A 14,435-nucleotide genomic window follows, 5' to 3' on the forward strand; every position below is an offset into this window, starting at 1 on the left:
CTCTCATTTGGCCTGATTTGTAAATTAAATTTATCATAGGTGTTTGCATGAGGGAGCTTCGAAAGTTTTGTGGAAAAATAAAATTCTAAGATAAGCTCATTTTGATATAAAAACCCGTGAAATCATATATATGGGAGAATCTTCCAAAAGTTCATGGAAGATGTTAATTATGAAAAAAATATGCAAGAATTTCCATTGGGAGGGCACCAAAATCAACTTTTAATTCTTTTTTTCCTTGAGTTGAAGTACTCTGTTGTGCAGAAGAGGGTGCAGTACATGTGGGGTTTGGTACTGTCCACATCTCAGACAACCACATCAGGTCTTGGGGAGACCCTGCATAGATGGGGGGCTGCTATACCAGGAGAAGTCAAACCCACTCTAACAATACGTTGACACTGTTCAAACATGTACTGTCATGATTTAGATGCACTGTCCCATGTAATACGCTAGAAAGTGACTTGCAGCTGTAATGTTGGTGCTGTTGACTGTATTACACCAAATGCTCGTGTCACTCTCTCAGCTGCCATGTCTAGGACTTGACCTGTGATTTTAGCTTCTGTGATGTTGTCTCCACGACAATCCTGAGCTTCTCTTCCCCACAGTTTGGGGCACACAGGCGTTCAGCCCCCTCTTTCCACTGGGTATCCTGGGAAACTCTGGGCCTGTGGGAGCACTAACCCTTCAAGGGCCCCCTGGGGCCTCACCGCCAAGACCCGCTCTGTTGGTCCCGCCCACCGTGCAGGAACTCCGCACCTGGGAGGAGGAGCTGACGCGGGCAGCGCTGCAGCAGAAGAACCAGGAGGAACTGCTGCGGCGGCGGGAGCAGGAGCTGGCCGAGCGGGAGATCGACATCCTGGAGCGGGAACTCCACATCATCATCCACCAGCTGTGCCAGGAGAAGCCCCGAGTGAAGAAACGCAAGGGCAAGTTCAGGAAGAGCCGGCTGAAGCTCAAGGACGGCAACCGCATCAGCCTGCCCTCTGGTCAGTGGCTGGAGGCCGGAAGTGGGAGCAGGGCAACACCGAGGCTCGCAGTCTCACACAGGATCATGCGTTCAGTGGGAGAGTGGCCAGCTGCCCCACTGCAGGGGAGCAGGGCCTGCCAAGGGGCAACTCTCTAGGCAGCTGACATGGGCACATCTCTCCCTGTGGGAAGTGTGTGTGACTGGGGCGGGGGAGTTCTGGGGTCCCCTGGTGTGTGTCTGAACCCATCTCAAGGGTGCATTCCCTCGTTAGCCCGTGACTGAGATGAGGCTGGCAACAGACCCCATGGGACTTCATCTCCCAGGATGTGTCCAGCTGTGGCCCGACAGCCTTGGAGAGATATGGAGGAATGAAGTTAGAAACGTGTGTGTGTGTGTGTGTGTGTGTGTGTCCGCACGCATGTGCACTTGGCCCTGTGTTCTGGATCTGGGACGCCCCGAGAGACAAGCTTATGAGTGTGTTAGGGACCAAGGAACAGAGACTAGGGAGGGTGGCCTAAGGACAGTCGTGGGAAGTCGAGCCGTTTCAGGAGAAGGTGCTTGGGACCCGGCACTGATCTCCTTGCTGCCTGTTTTGTTCTTTTCAGGCAGCACCAGGTTGTAGGTGCCCTGAGCGTCTGCACGCCTGGGTGCTTGGGCACGGTGGTGCTGATTCAAAGCTGCACTTTCCCTCTGCTGGAGGGTGGACTCAGGGGCAGGCCCCGGGGTCTCCGGCAGCTGGTGGCTAGTCACTGTGCTCCCCATACGGATGAGGAGGCCACAGCTCGGAGACTCCAGCTGTGAGCTGCACTGGCCTTCTGCCTTGAGAGTATGTTGGATTGAGGGTCATTCGCCTGGCTCCCTCACTGCTCTGGTACCCTCCCAGGGTTGACCCTCAGCACCGTTCCCCACCCAGCTTTTGTGTAAAGCATCAGTCTCCTGTGTTGGTCCTGAAAAATGGGTAGTGTACTCAAAGATTTAGGAGTTCAAGGCTCATATGGATTGTTAAGTTCCGTTTTCTTCACTGGTCAGCATCATCGCATCATGATGCATACACTGTGTAGAGAATTTTAGGAAGATTCACAAACTTCAGTTGGGTGATAACTTTTCCATCTTTTTCATCCATTTATCCTTCCACACCCTGTGGGAAAAAAAAGACGATTCTGAAATAACATTTCCCAGGTGAACTGAGCTTTTTAAGTAATGGGGTCCCTATCCCTGGGGCCTGATGGCAGGTGACAAATTGTGTGGCTTTTCTTACGGTAAGAACCTAATACATATGCATGTGTTTGTCTTTCTCTCGAGCAGATTTCCAGCACAAGTTCACGGTGCAGGCCTCCCCGACCATGGACAAAAGGAAAAGTCTCATCAGCAGCCGCTCCAGTCCTCCCGCCAGCCCCACCATCATCCCTCGCCTTCGAGCCATCCAGTGTGAGACTGTTTCCCAAACTGGTTGGGGCCCAAACGTACCAGGAGCACCCAAACGTACCAGTCCAGCCACCCACTGGTCCAGGCTTGCTCCATCCATAAATACTGCCACCTCTCCTCAGCAAAGTGTATAGCTATGCACACACATACCCATCCCTCAGCCCTCCGCCTTGTGTCTCTCCACTGACTGCTGTGGGTACTGGCAGTGTCTCTGATTTACAAAGCAGTTTGGAAAGTGGTGTGTGAAGTGGACACGGAGGGTTCCCTGCCTGGAAACCCAGTGTCCTTTCTGCCGTGTTTGGGATATCCTTATTAGTCTTTTGTCCACATCTGACTGGATTTTATTTTTACTATAATATTTACTATTTATCTGTATCTATATCTGTCTGTATATTGATAGAGAAAGAGAGACAACCATGAATGAGGGTACTTCAGGAAGTTCATGAAAAAATGGAATTAGAAGTTGATTTTCTTGAAATTCTTGCATATGAGGGACCTTCAAGAAATTTCTGGGAAATGCATAGTATGAAGAAACAATGCATGGATTTCAGATTTTTGGGGGCCTCAAAATATCTTTTCATTCCATTTTTCATGAATGTTTTGAAGTAATCTTGTATGTAAACACATGTGAGTGTGTGTGTGTGTGTGTGTGTGTGTGTGTGTGTATGTGTATGGACCAGTGAAAAGAAGATATTTTTTATTAAGAAGATATTTTTTAAAATTCTAGATTTCTCGCTTTCCTTGATTACATCAGATCAGTGAGCCCCGTGTTGTCGTGTGGCTGCTGTTGGCGAGGACTGACACCCGCTCCCACGGCTCCCCGTGTTCTGGTCTGTGGCTCACTTGGGGAGTCATTTATTGTAGATGCCCATGGCCTGGTCTGTTCCTTGCTCCTCCTCTCACCTTCTCCGTCGTCCTGAACTCGTTTCCTCCCCGCCAGCCGTTTCTTGTCTCTGTTTCTGCATTTCCCCCACCTTCCTTAGCCCTTGTTTTCTCCTCAACCCCCTACTCACTCGCCAACAATTCAGTTCCTCCCAACAAAACAGGTTCTTTAAGTGAGATCTGTTTGGAGCTCTCATGGCTGGCTCTGTATCGAGACTGTGAAAACATAGCCAACTTTACCACATCTAGCACTTACAGAGCTAAATGATTGGTATCTGGAAACCCTGTCACTTTCCTGTATGTTCACCAGATCTCATTGAAGTCTGATATCCTTGTGGCTCCCAATGTGTGCACCTGTGGATGTATGTGCGTGTGAGTGAGTGTGTGTGTGTTGCGGTGTAGACCTGTTTGGGGACCCTGCCTGTCCACTTTCCAGACCTGTTCAATTTTTGTTGTTCACAGTGACACCGGGTGAAAGCAGCAAGACCTGGGGCCGAAGCTCAGTTATGCCAAAGGAGGAAGGGGAGGAGGAGGAGAAGAGGGCCCCCAAAAAGAAGGGACGGACGTGGGGGCCAGGGACGCTGGGTCAGAAAGAGCTTGCCTCAGGAGATGAAGGGTAAGAACCAGATGATGTGAAGTTTTCACCATTCGAGAATACAACGTGAACTACCTTCTCTTTGTGGTGTGTATCTCAGTGCTTCCTGAGAAATTATAGGGCCTGTGATCTTTCCAGTGGATCATCCCATCTCCTTGTTCCCTAACACATAGATTCACAAGGCTTTTTGCATTAAGGATCAGATAGTGACTGCTTTAGGCTGTGTTGTCCTTACTGTTGGACTGCATGAAACTGTCCTTGGGGCACAAGAGCTGCCTTCGGCCATGGCCATGGTGTGGCCAGGCGAGCATGGCTGAGTGCCCCTCAAGCCCGTAATCACAAGCAGTAGAGCGACTGTAGCCACTACAGCATCTGCTGACTCCTGGGGCTGTGGGACTCAGTAGCTTGAGCTCAAGCATCAACTACACTTGGAATGTGCTTCCCAAGTATTCTGCCTGTATCTGGCAGGGGGTACAGAGGAGTGAGAAGGACGAGCAGGAACCATCAGAACTGTCTTGACCAGAGCTCGCCCTGGTGCAGGGACCAGCCCTGGCAGTACACTTGGCTGTGACTTCCGAGCTCAGGAACTGCTTCCAGGCCTTCCCCCCAGAGCTGTACTGACCTGCACAAATGGGACCTTTGTGTCTTGGGTGCGCTGTGTTCTCACTTGTGGGTCTGAGACCCAGAAACCCATTGTCCCAGTGCCCCTATGCCCCTAGTTCTTCTCAGGCTGGGCATTTTGCAGTAGATTGCCTGAAAATGTGCATGGCTTCACCAAGTCTCGCCCTGGGACTTTAGGTTTTCTCATCTATGAAAAGGGAGCAGTACTGGGATACATCTTGCGGAGTTGATGAGAAGATTAAATAGGTTCGTCCTTGTGAAGCACGCAGAAGCTTAGCTGGGTCCTAGCAAGCTCAGCACAACCTGAGCTGGGAAGATTCCTCCTTGCCTCTCCTTCTGTTTTATGCCAACCATACCTGAGAAACAGCTGGAGCCATTTATTTCTCTTTCTTTTTGAAAATTTTCTTTTGCTTGTTGGAGAGGCAGAGAGACAGGAAGAGTGTTTTTTTCTGCTGATTCCCTCCCCACATTCCTGCCATCCCTGGGGCTGCTCTAAAGCTGGGAACCAGGAACCCGGTCCAGGACTTCCACGAGGGTGGTAGGGGCAGGAACGCTCTTCAGCTGAGCCATGGCCACTGCCTCCCAGGCTCTGCATCATCACCAAGTTGGAGTCAGGAGCTGGAGCAGGGCTGGGCATGCATCCTGAACACTCGGTGTGGAATTCAGGTGTTGTAACCAGCATCTTAACTGCCAGGCTAGACATGCACGCCCCCCCAAACCATATGTCTTGACTTTTCTAAGTGTGAGGATAACCAACAGTCCCCATTGTCCTTTTCTGGTGACTTTTCAAAGCGTTTTTAAAAAAAATATTTACTGATTTTTAGCCAGGAACCAGAAGCCTCTTTCAGGTCTCCAACGTGGGTGCAGGGTCCCAAGGATTTGGACCATCCTCCGCTGCTTTCCCAGGCCACACGCAGAGAGCTGGAAGGGAAGCGGAGCAGCTGGGACATGAACCAGCACCCATATGGAATGTCATGTTTAGAGGTAGAGCATTAGTTAGTTGAGCCATTGTGCCAGCCCCTCCAAAGAACTTCTAAAGTTGGATATTTATGCTTATAAGGAGGGGACTTAAAAACATTTGTGGAAATTGGAATTAAAATAAATTATTTTGATATAAGAAGTTTTTGAGAACCCTGTATTCTCATAGGTGCTTTGAGCCTGTAACTGGCATTCATAATTGTTGATATACTAGGGTTTCCTATCTAAAGCCCATTCCCTTGTGTTAGATCTGAGCTAAACGCAGAGACCTGACACGTATAGACTTAACTTTCTGAAGCCAGGCTTTAGCAACGACTAGATACCTTTGGACAGGGATTTCGATGTGTAGGACAGACCACCTGAGCCACAGTCCAGCACTTGAGTCCTTAGAGGAGTGCGGACTGCTGCTGTGCCCTCCGGAGTGCTTGGAGAGCAGGAGCCGTCCACCGGGCTTCTGAGCCCCGGCACAGAGGCGGGTTGAGACAGGCCCGCAGGACTCAGTCACCCAGGATCCCTGTCATTGCTGACCTTGGTGTGATCCCTGACAGAGTTCACTGGCCTGGCTCTGGGTCCTGGCAATTTCTGTGTTTCTACTTCTTTTACAGACATTTTGTTTTAGTAGGAAAGTAAATCTCCCTCACATTACAAAACATGGACTTCTTAAATTTTCTTCTTCCATATGTGGACTTCCTCACCAACTTTTGAAAACATTCAAAATGTATGACTTACTCTTTCACGGCCCTCACTTCCCATTTGGGCAGTCAGAGTGCTTTCCAGCCAGTCTTGAGCAAAGAGCTCTTTAATGTCAGGAATTTGGGGAAACCTGTATATGATAACAATTCTAATTTCAGTTACTTTTTTCTGACAAAAGTCTGTAATGACAAAAAGCCATTAGGGGACAGTGGGCCCCGGGTCTGGAACTGGCAGGGAGGCTGGCATCATAGCCCGAGTGCAACCTTGGGGGTTCTGGTGAGAGAAGAGGCCAGGCAGGCCCTCCAGCACCCACTACTGATTGTCTGTGTTCATTGAAGATCCCCCCAGAGACGTGAGAAAACTAATGGTTTAAGTACCCCATCAGAGTCTCCACATTTCCACTTGGGGTGAGTCCCATGGTCACCCTCTCGGTAGCTGTGCTGTAAGCATTGCCCTCCCATTGCTGCGTTCCCACAGCATGCCTCGTGGATGAAGCCTCATTGCTGCAAGGGTCGAGCTGGCTTTGGTTGGTTGTTGCTGTTTCCAGCGGCACTATCGTGCACTTTGGGAAGACCCCTGTGCCTCATCACTGTACCTTAGTCCTCACCTCCCTGAGCCCTCTGGTTGTTGGGGTAATCCTGTCACCCTTAGTGAGGGAAGTGATAAACAGTTATGTGTCCTGTGACTTGGTAACTTGGGATGTCCTTGGTCAGCGTCGGTGCTGGAAGTGACGTGGGGAGGTGATCCCTGCAGGACCCGGCTGTGGTTAGGCAGCTTGCTTAGCTCTTGGTCTGTGTTTTATATGAAACCAGCGGTAACTGGACTGTACTTTAATTCCCCGACAACTAGGTTCCGAGGTCAGTGAAAAAGTTGACCCTTCTCTGTCGGAAGCTCTGGGAGCACGGCTTTGGTTGAACAGTGGTCTCCAAAGCAACCACAGATGCCTCAGGCCCCCTTTTACTGTCTGCAGGGAAGAGGCCAGTGCTTTAGGATCTCTGATGCCCCCATTCCATAAGGGGCTTATCGGGGTGCCCATTCTGATCCTGTAAAAGCACCGGATTACAGGGATGGGAATACAACCAGCTTAGGGCTCCAGCACATTGTTCTTTCCCACCCCATGGGTCTGTCCCAAAGTGCACCGAGCTGGTGCAGCTTTGTGGGTTCAATTTTGTGTGTCTGGAAAGCTCTGAAGGCTGCATAGGCATGCTCAGAGCTTGGGAGGAGCTGCTGAGCCTTAGTGGGAGTGAAGTGGCCTGGCTCCTCCCTGCCAGCTTAGTGCCCACACTCGCCTCGCAGGTTTGTGTATTACAGTGTTCCTGCTCTCCTGAGCGTGTTGTGTTCAGTGCCTGTGGGTTGCCCACGCCTTCCTTCTCATGGGCTTATGCAAGACTCCACACTGGCTGGGCAGTGCTTGCTTCTATCTGCCCACCGGGTCATTCCACCGTTCCACAACAGCATGTGCGCAGGTGCGGCTCCTCCCACCGCTTTTCTAGCCCTAGAGCATGTGCACTTCTGTTTGTGAAGCAGCAGAAATGGACCCCAGTAAAGATTGGTAGCTGTGTGCCAAGGCTCTGCGGTACCATTCGGAAGACAGGGAGAGGACTGCCCTGGACCCGCACGGCTGGGTAGAGTCAGCTGAAGTAACCAGTCCTGACAGTTCCTGTGTTTCCTCTTATTCAGCCTCAAATCACTGGTAGACGGATGCAAGCAGTGGTCGTCCAGCGCCCCCAACCTGGGGAAGGGCCCAAAGGGTACCCCAGCCCTACCAGGGTTCACCAGCCTTATGGAGATGGGTAAGCATTGCTCTTAGAGCTCTGTTCCCTTGCAACATTCTTGACCAAACATCCAGGGTAGTTTACAGACCCTTAGCATGTGAAGGTTGCCCCCTCTTTTGCTCAACTTTTGGCCCCCATCTTGATCCCTTCCTAGTTTGCATAGCACCTCTTCCGTTGTGTTTTTCTGGGTCATGGTTGTTTTCCTACCAGTGCCAAGTGGTCTGCCCCTGGCCTCCTAGCCTAAGATCCCAGTAATGATTTCCTAAGGGCAGTGCAGAAGGCCTTGGAGCCTGCATTTTCCTTCTGGATCATTCCTCATACACAAAGTGAAGGCTGGGTGTATTGCTCAGCGTTTTGTTATTGTAGTTAAAATAATCGGAGAGGAATCACTCAGGAAGGGGGGTTCACAGTCTAAGGTCAAGTGGCCTCCTTGGTCTGATGTATAATCAAGTTGATGGCAGAACGCGTGCAGAGGTCAGTCGCATGGCAGGCCAAAAAGCGGAGACAGAGGCTAGGTTGGTCTCTGCTTACGTGATCAACCCTCTTGTGTGACCTCGGTCACCTGAAGACCTCACAGTCGACTCTCCTGTTAATGCTGTAGTCAGATCAAGTCTCTACCCTTACTCTGTTAGCAATTAGCATTTATCTATTAACCATTAGCATAAGACTTTGGGGCTCAGACCTCCAATATCTAGGCTTTTGGGGTAGACCCAAAGTATTACCCAGCTGGAAGCACAGCAGCCATCGAGCAGGATGGTTGCAGTGCTGCCCTGTGGTTACTACGTGGTTAGGCTCTTCCCACTATCTCCTAGACAATAGGAGCACCCTACAAAATGTCTGTGAAAAATGAACTCATGTGATTTTGATGCAAAACATTTTTTAAATCCATGGATAAGTTTCACATAATACACATTTCCAATGAAGTATTGGAAGATCCCTGCATGCTCTTTTAATTTTTATTGGAAAGCCACTCCCTGAGTGGCTGCAGTAGCTGGAGCTTAGCCAATCCAAAGCCAGGAGCCAGGAGCTTCTTCCAGTTCTCCCACACAGGTGCAGGGCCCCAAGGCATTGGGCTATCCTTTACTGCTTTCCTAGGTCACAAGCAGGGAGCTGGATGGGAAGTGGGGCAGCAGAGGACACAAACTGGCGCCCATATGGGATCCCGGTGCATGTAAAATGAGGGCTTCAGTTACTGGGCTACCCCGCTGGTCCCCCTCATATTCTTAGCTTTGTAGATTTCCAAGGTTGTAGCATATATGACTCCATAGAGCAGATCGACCATCACCCCTAACGAGGAATTCTAACCCGTTGTGGGAGGCTGATCTTAAGTCGCTAGGCCACCGTACTTGAAATCAAACAGCATCAGGAATGTGTCTGTTCTTTCAATGTTCTGGAAAATCATACTGCCCTTGTGTGACGGGTCCTCCTAAAGGTGTAGCAAACTAGCTGATCCCTTTCCTGCAAACAGGAATGGGGCCTCTAGAGTGATTTCCCTGTCTTGGTGTAAGCAGGTAAAGCACTATTGCTTCCCCATCCAGTAAATAGCACATCCCTGGCCATCAGAGCATTTGATCTTTGCAAGCTTCCTGACCCTGAGTCAGGAAGCTTGGAGCTAGGAAAAGGCTCAGAACCTTACTCTCGCTGCTTCCTCCCTGTCCCCCATCACTGCCATCGTCTTCGCAGAGGATGAGGACATCGAAGGCCTGCAGAGCGCAGAGGGTCGTCTGCAGCATTCACCCAACCAGTCCTACCTCTGTATCCCATTTCCTCGCGGTGAGGACGGGGATGGCCCCTCCAGCGACGGAGGCCATGAGGAGCCCACCCCAGTGAACTCAGCCACCAGTACCCCTCAGCTGACGCCAACCAACAGCCTCAAGCGGGGCGCTGCTCACCACCGCCGCTGTGAGGTGGCCCTGCTTGGCTGTGCAGCTGTGCTTGCGGCCACAGGCCTCGGGTTCGACTTGCTGGAGGCTGGCAAGTGTCAGCTGCTTCCCCCGGAGGAGCCTGAGCCACCAGCCCGGGAAGAGAAAAAGAGGCGTGAGGGCCTTTTTCAGCGGGCTGGCCGGCCCCGTCGGAGCACCAGTCCCCCATCCCGGAAGCTCTTCAAGAAGGAGGAGCCCACACTGCTGCTGGGAGACCCCTCAGCCTCCCTGACACTGCTTTCGCTCTCCTCCATCTCCGAGTGCAACTCTACCCGCTCCCTGCTGCGCTCCGACAGCGACGAGATCGTAGTGTACGAGATGCCAGTCAGCCCGGCTGAGGCCCCACCTGGGACCCCCTGCACCCACAACCCCCTGGTCAACGTGCGAGTGGAGCGCTTCAAGCGAGACCCTCACCAGTCCCTGACTCCCACCCACGTCACCCTCACGGCCCCTGCGCAGCCGAGCAGTCACCGGCGGACTCCCTCAGATGGGGCCCTCAAGCCAGAGGCTGTCCTAGCCAGCAGGAGCCCATCCCGCAATGGCTTAGGCCACAACCCTAACACAGGTGAGTCCTGCGCTCCCCCCAGGGAGCCATCTGCAGGTTCCTCAGGCCTTTTTAGGAAGTACTGATGTGGAATCAGGTGGCCAGTGTCAGCTGATGACCCTGCCTCCCTGAGGGTTAAAAGATGGCAAGCAGGCTGCAGAGAAGAGGCCAGCTCAGAACTCTGCAGGGGAGGGATGACCTGTCGGGGGCAGGGCTTTCAGGGGGCAGGAAGGGCACAAGCCCAGCTTCCGATTACTCCCTGGGGAATGTGCTGCAGGGCGCAGGAAGGATTCCTGGCCTCTGGCCTCCCATTGCAGTCACTAGTTCAGACATGCTTGTAAAATGAGCTTGCACTCATGCGTCACTTCCCTCAACACTCAGTCCTGACTCATGCTCACCCTGTAGACCTGGAGAAGCTTCCAGCTAAACTGCTGCCCGGCTGACTCCCTAGAGGCCCAGAGACACACACTCTCACCCTAGGACTTCCCTCCCAGCATGCTCCTCCAACGTCCACTAGTCTGACAGGCAGGTGAGACTTCGGCACCACTCAACCTGATGGCCAGCCCCTGGTTAGATCCACCCGTGTGACCTCTCATGTCACCCTCTCTCCCTCCCCGTTAGACTTCTGAGACATAGCACCATTCCCATCGTATGTTTGTTTGTTAAATGTCAGAACAGTGAAGGACTGGACAGTCCCTTCTGCCAGGGGTTATCAGGTGTTTTGATAACACGGTCACTGGCTGTGTGGACGTTGCAGAGCCCACTGTGACTGCTTTCCTGCAGCTATGAAAGGAAGGTAGAGACTTGGAATGTAGCTGGGTTCCAGGAAGACTTAGAAGCACAGGTGGCTGCCCTGTGCATTATCTGCTGACACTGCCTTCAGTCAGTTCATGACAGATGTGGCCTCGTGTGTACCTGGGTACTGGAGCCATGGCCTTGTAGCTCACTGTTGTCTTCCCCCAGAACCTCCCGGCACACTGCACGGCACATGGTAGATGCTCAGCAAATGTGTGCCCATTTGTTATCCCACATCAGAGCCTATGACAGGGCAGGGAGGTGGGAGGGTACTGGGTGGCCCAGGAGTAATGGTGCCATCCTCTGACGGCTCTCCCATTTGTCTCCTCGATCAGGAATGTTGAAAACCCCCAGTCCCAGTCGAGACCCCGGCGAATTCCCCCGTCTCCCTGACCCCAGTGTGGTCTTTCCCCCGACCCCAAGGCGGTGGAGCTCCCAGCAGGACTCTACCTTGGAGAGACCCAAGACCCTGGACTTCCTGCCCCGGCCACGTCCTTCTGCCAACCGGCAGCGGCTGGACCCCTGGTGGTTTGTGTCCCCCAGCCATGCCCGGAGCGCCTCTCCTGCCAACAGCTCCAGCACAGAGACGCCCAGCAACCTGGACTCGTGCTTTGCTAGCAGCAGCAGCACTGTGGAGGAGCGACCCGGATTGCCAGCCCTGCTCCCCTTCCAGGCAGGGCCGCTGCCCCCAGGCGAGCGGACGCTCCTGGACCTGGACGCAGAGGGGCAGAGTCAGGACAGCACCGTGCCGCTGTGCAGAGCAGAGCTGAACACGCACAGGCCTGCCCCTTATGAGATCCAGCAAGAGTTCTGGTCTTAGCGTGATGAGGGTGGGGGGCACGTGATGTGGGAAGCCGGAGGCAATGGGGGAACTGGAGGCTACAGGGGGTGCTGGCTGCACAGCCCTCTGAATCCTACTTCTTGCACTGTTAATGCACTTTGAAGATGGAAGGGGTGGATACAGGGCCACTTCAGAGTTTCTGGCCCTGTAGGGCCTTTCTGCCCTTGCCTAGGAGAACAACTAATGGACATGAGCTCCGGCTGTATAGGGGAATATGGGGTGCCTATGTGCACCTCAACCCCCCACAGTCTTCCTCGCCTTGAGGGTGACCCTGAAGAGTCACCCAGCCAAATCTGTCTTCTCTTGCTCCTTGGTCGGTTGGATGTGCCCAGAGCTGTCTAGGGCCCGCCTCAGCCCTGAGTCTAGCTGTCCCGGACGCTGGTGTTGGATGCTCTGGGATTGATTTTGTCCCTTTTACCCTCTGCCCCGACACCCTTGAGTAGGAATCTTGTCTAACGTGAGTTCTAAGTTCCCTGCGTCTGTTGCGTTCTAGCTAAAAGGCTGAAGTGTGAGAGTATATAGATTGGTCCACCTGTCACTACCTACCAGCACTTCCAGATGCCCCACCTGTTTGAGCCCACAGATGGTAAGGGGAACTGCAGGGAAAGGAGGCGGTTAGGAAGAACACAGCCAAAGGCCAGGGGAGAAGGTAGGCAGAGTCCATCCTTGTTCCTTTTGGAAACATTCTGGAGCAGAAAGCAGCACCTGTCGAAGGTACCCATCTACTGACACGTAGTCCAAACACAATCAGATCAAGTTCCGATATAAACATTTGCTCTTCCCAGAAGAGTGTCTTGGGAGATTCACTGGTGCCTGCCTGAAGTCAGAGGCAAAGCTCCTGAATTTGTCTGTTTTATTGTCTGATCACTGTTGTTTTATTGCCTCCCCATGGACTCCCCTCCAGTTCTTGGAATGAGCTTTGGGTTGTGTTTGATTGGCAGTATCTGTGCAGTGCACCAGGATGGTCTGTGATGGTGGGCCCTGGACACGGGGAGCTGGGACTGGAGGAGGACCTTCTTAGCCAGGATAGCCTGTGAGGGTGGGCCCTGGACACGGGAAGCTGGGACTGGAGGGGGACCTTCTTAGCCAGGATGCCCTTGGAAGTAGAAAGAGCATTCACAGGCTTCTCTGTAGCAGAGTGATGCTGTGGTGAATGCTCAGCAAGCCACTGATGGGCACGAACCTCCAGCTCCTGAGTCTCCCAGTGGGAAACTGGCTGCAGATGGCCTTCTGGCATCTCTGCACAGACCGCGCTGCACTCTGGCCCGTCAACTGGGTAGGAAGGACCACAGAGGTTAACTGGGTCTTTGTTGGAATTTTGGTTCCTTTACTTAAATATTGACCAGTGGGAATGAAAACGGGGTTGGAAGTAGAGTCCTCAGGACCTGTCCCTCTTCCCTCTCTATTGCTCTGCTGTCCTCCCATGAATTATCCGCCAGAGGCACTGAGCCCAGCTGCAGGGTCCTTGCATTTGCAGCGTCATCAGGTTCCAGGATGGGGAGAGTGGTAGAGCTGGCACATGTGATGGGTTTGGCCACTGCTGTTTGTAGCTGAGATGGAAGTCCTACCCTGGGATGCCCAAGAGGGTGACTTTGGTATTGAGGTTTGTTCCTTGCTTTATGAGCTTGATGGCACTTTGGTTCAAGGACTCTGCTGTGTCTCAGACGGAGAGGCACAGGTGTTTTTGTTGCCCCAGGTTTTCTTAATGCATTTCATCTCTCTGCTGCTCTTTGGAAGGCAAACATTTCTACCTCTAGACGTCTATTCCTGGGATAGAGGGGAGGGGAAATGTGAATGTTAAGAGCAGTTCCAGCCAACCAAATGATTCTCCTTTCTTGAATGACATAAAGGGATAAATAGCCTCTGTACTCTATCCTTTCCTGGATAAAACCCCAGGCCCTCAGTCACCAGCTCCTCTTCTAAACCCTTGGCTCCATGAAGTGGCCCTCTGCCAGAGCACAGCCTATGGCCTAATCCAAACTGTGCTGGCTCTAGACCACGTTCTGTGCTAGGAAGCAGGGATTGGTTTTTCTGCTCATGTTTTTGTTGTAGTTCTTCTTATTGTTGTTGTTCCTTTTCTTCATTTTGCTTGGCCGCAGCCATCTTTTTATTTTGGAAATTGCCGTGTAGATGAAAGGACTACCACCTGACACTGGGTAAGAGGTGGCTTCTGATTCTTACCCACCCAGGGGAAAGAGCAGGCGTTGCTGGGGCTCTGCTCAGGCAGTCATTGTACCTGAAGGAAGCAAAGCAGGCTCATTCTGAAGATGCCCCCTGAGCCTCTGCAAAACCAACTTGAGGCTGCAATGAGCCAGGCTGTGGAGGCCCCTGCCTGCCACAGTATCTGGAACAGGGCAGGAGATGGGATAAGCCTGCAAGGGACAGGTTGGAGTGGTTTCT

At 52.3% G+C, this 14,435-nt stretch overlaps 1 protein-coding gene across 1 annotated transcript in view; it reads left to right on the top strand.

Moving 5' to 3' along the window:
- Positions 1–13,910, top strand: part of MAP3K9 (mitogen-activated protein kinase kinase kinase 9) — a 68,318-nt gene extending 54,408 nt beyond the window's left edge. The window contains exons 6-11 of the mRNA XM_004584433.2: positions 743–983; positions 2,270–2,392; positions 3,734–3,887; positions 7,839–7,951; positions 9,617–10,420; positions 11,530–13,910. Of these exons, the coding sequence (XP_004584490.2) occupies positions 743–983; positions 2,270–2,392; positions 3,734–3,887; positions 7,839–7,951; positions 9,617–10,420; positions 11,530–12,014 (1,920 nt within the window). The 3' untranslated portion in view covers positions 12,015–13,910. The remainder of the gene's footprint in view (positions 1–742; positions 984–2,269; positions 2,393–3,733; positions 3,888–7,838; positions 7,952–9,616; positions 10,421–11,529) is intronic.
- Positions 13,911–14,435: the final 525 nt, after the last annotated feature.

This window comes from Ochotona princeps, chromosome 26 (assembly GCF_030435755.1).
Source record: "Ochotona princeps isolate mOchPri1 chromosome 26, mOchPri1.hap1, whole genome shotgun sequence".
Lineage (NCBI taxonomy): Eukaryota > Metazoa > Chordata > Mammalia > Lagomorpha > Ochotonidae > Ochotona > Ochotona princeps.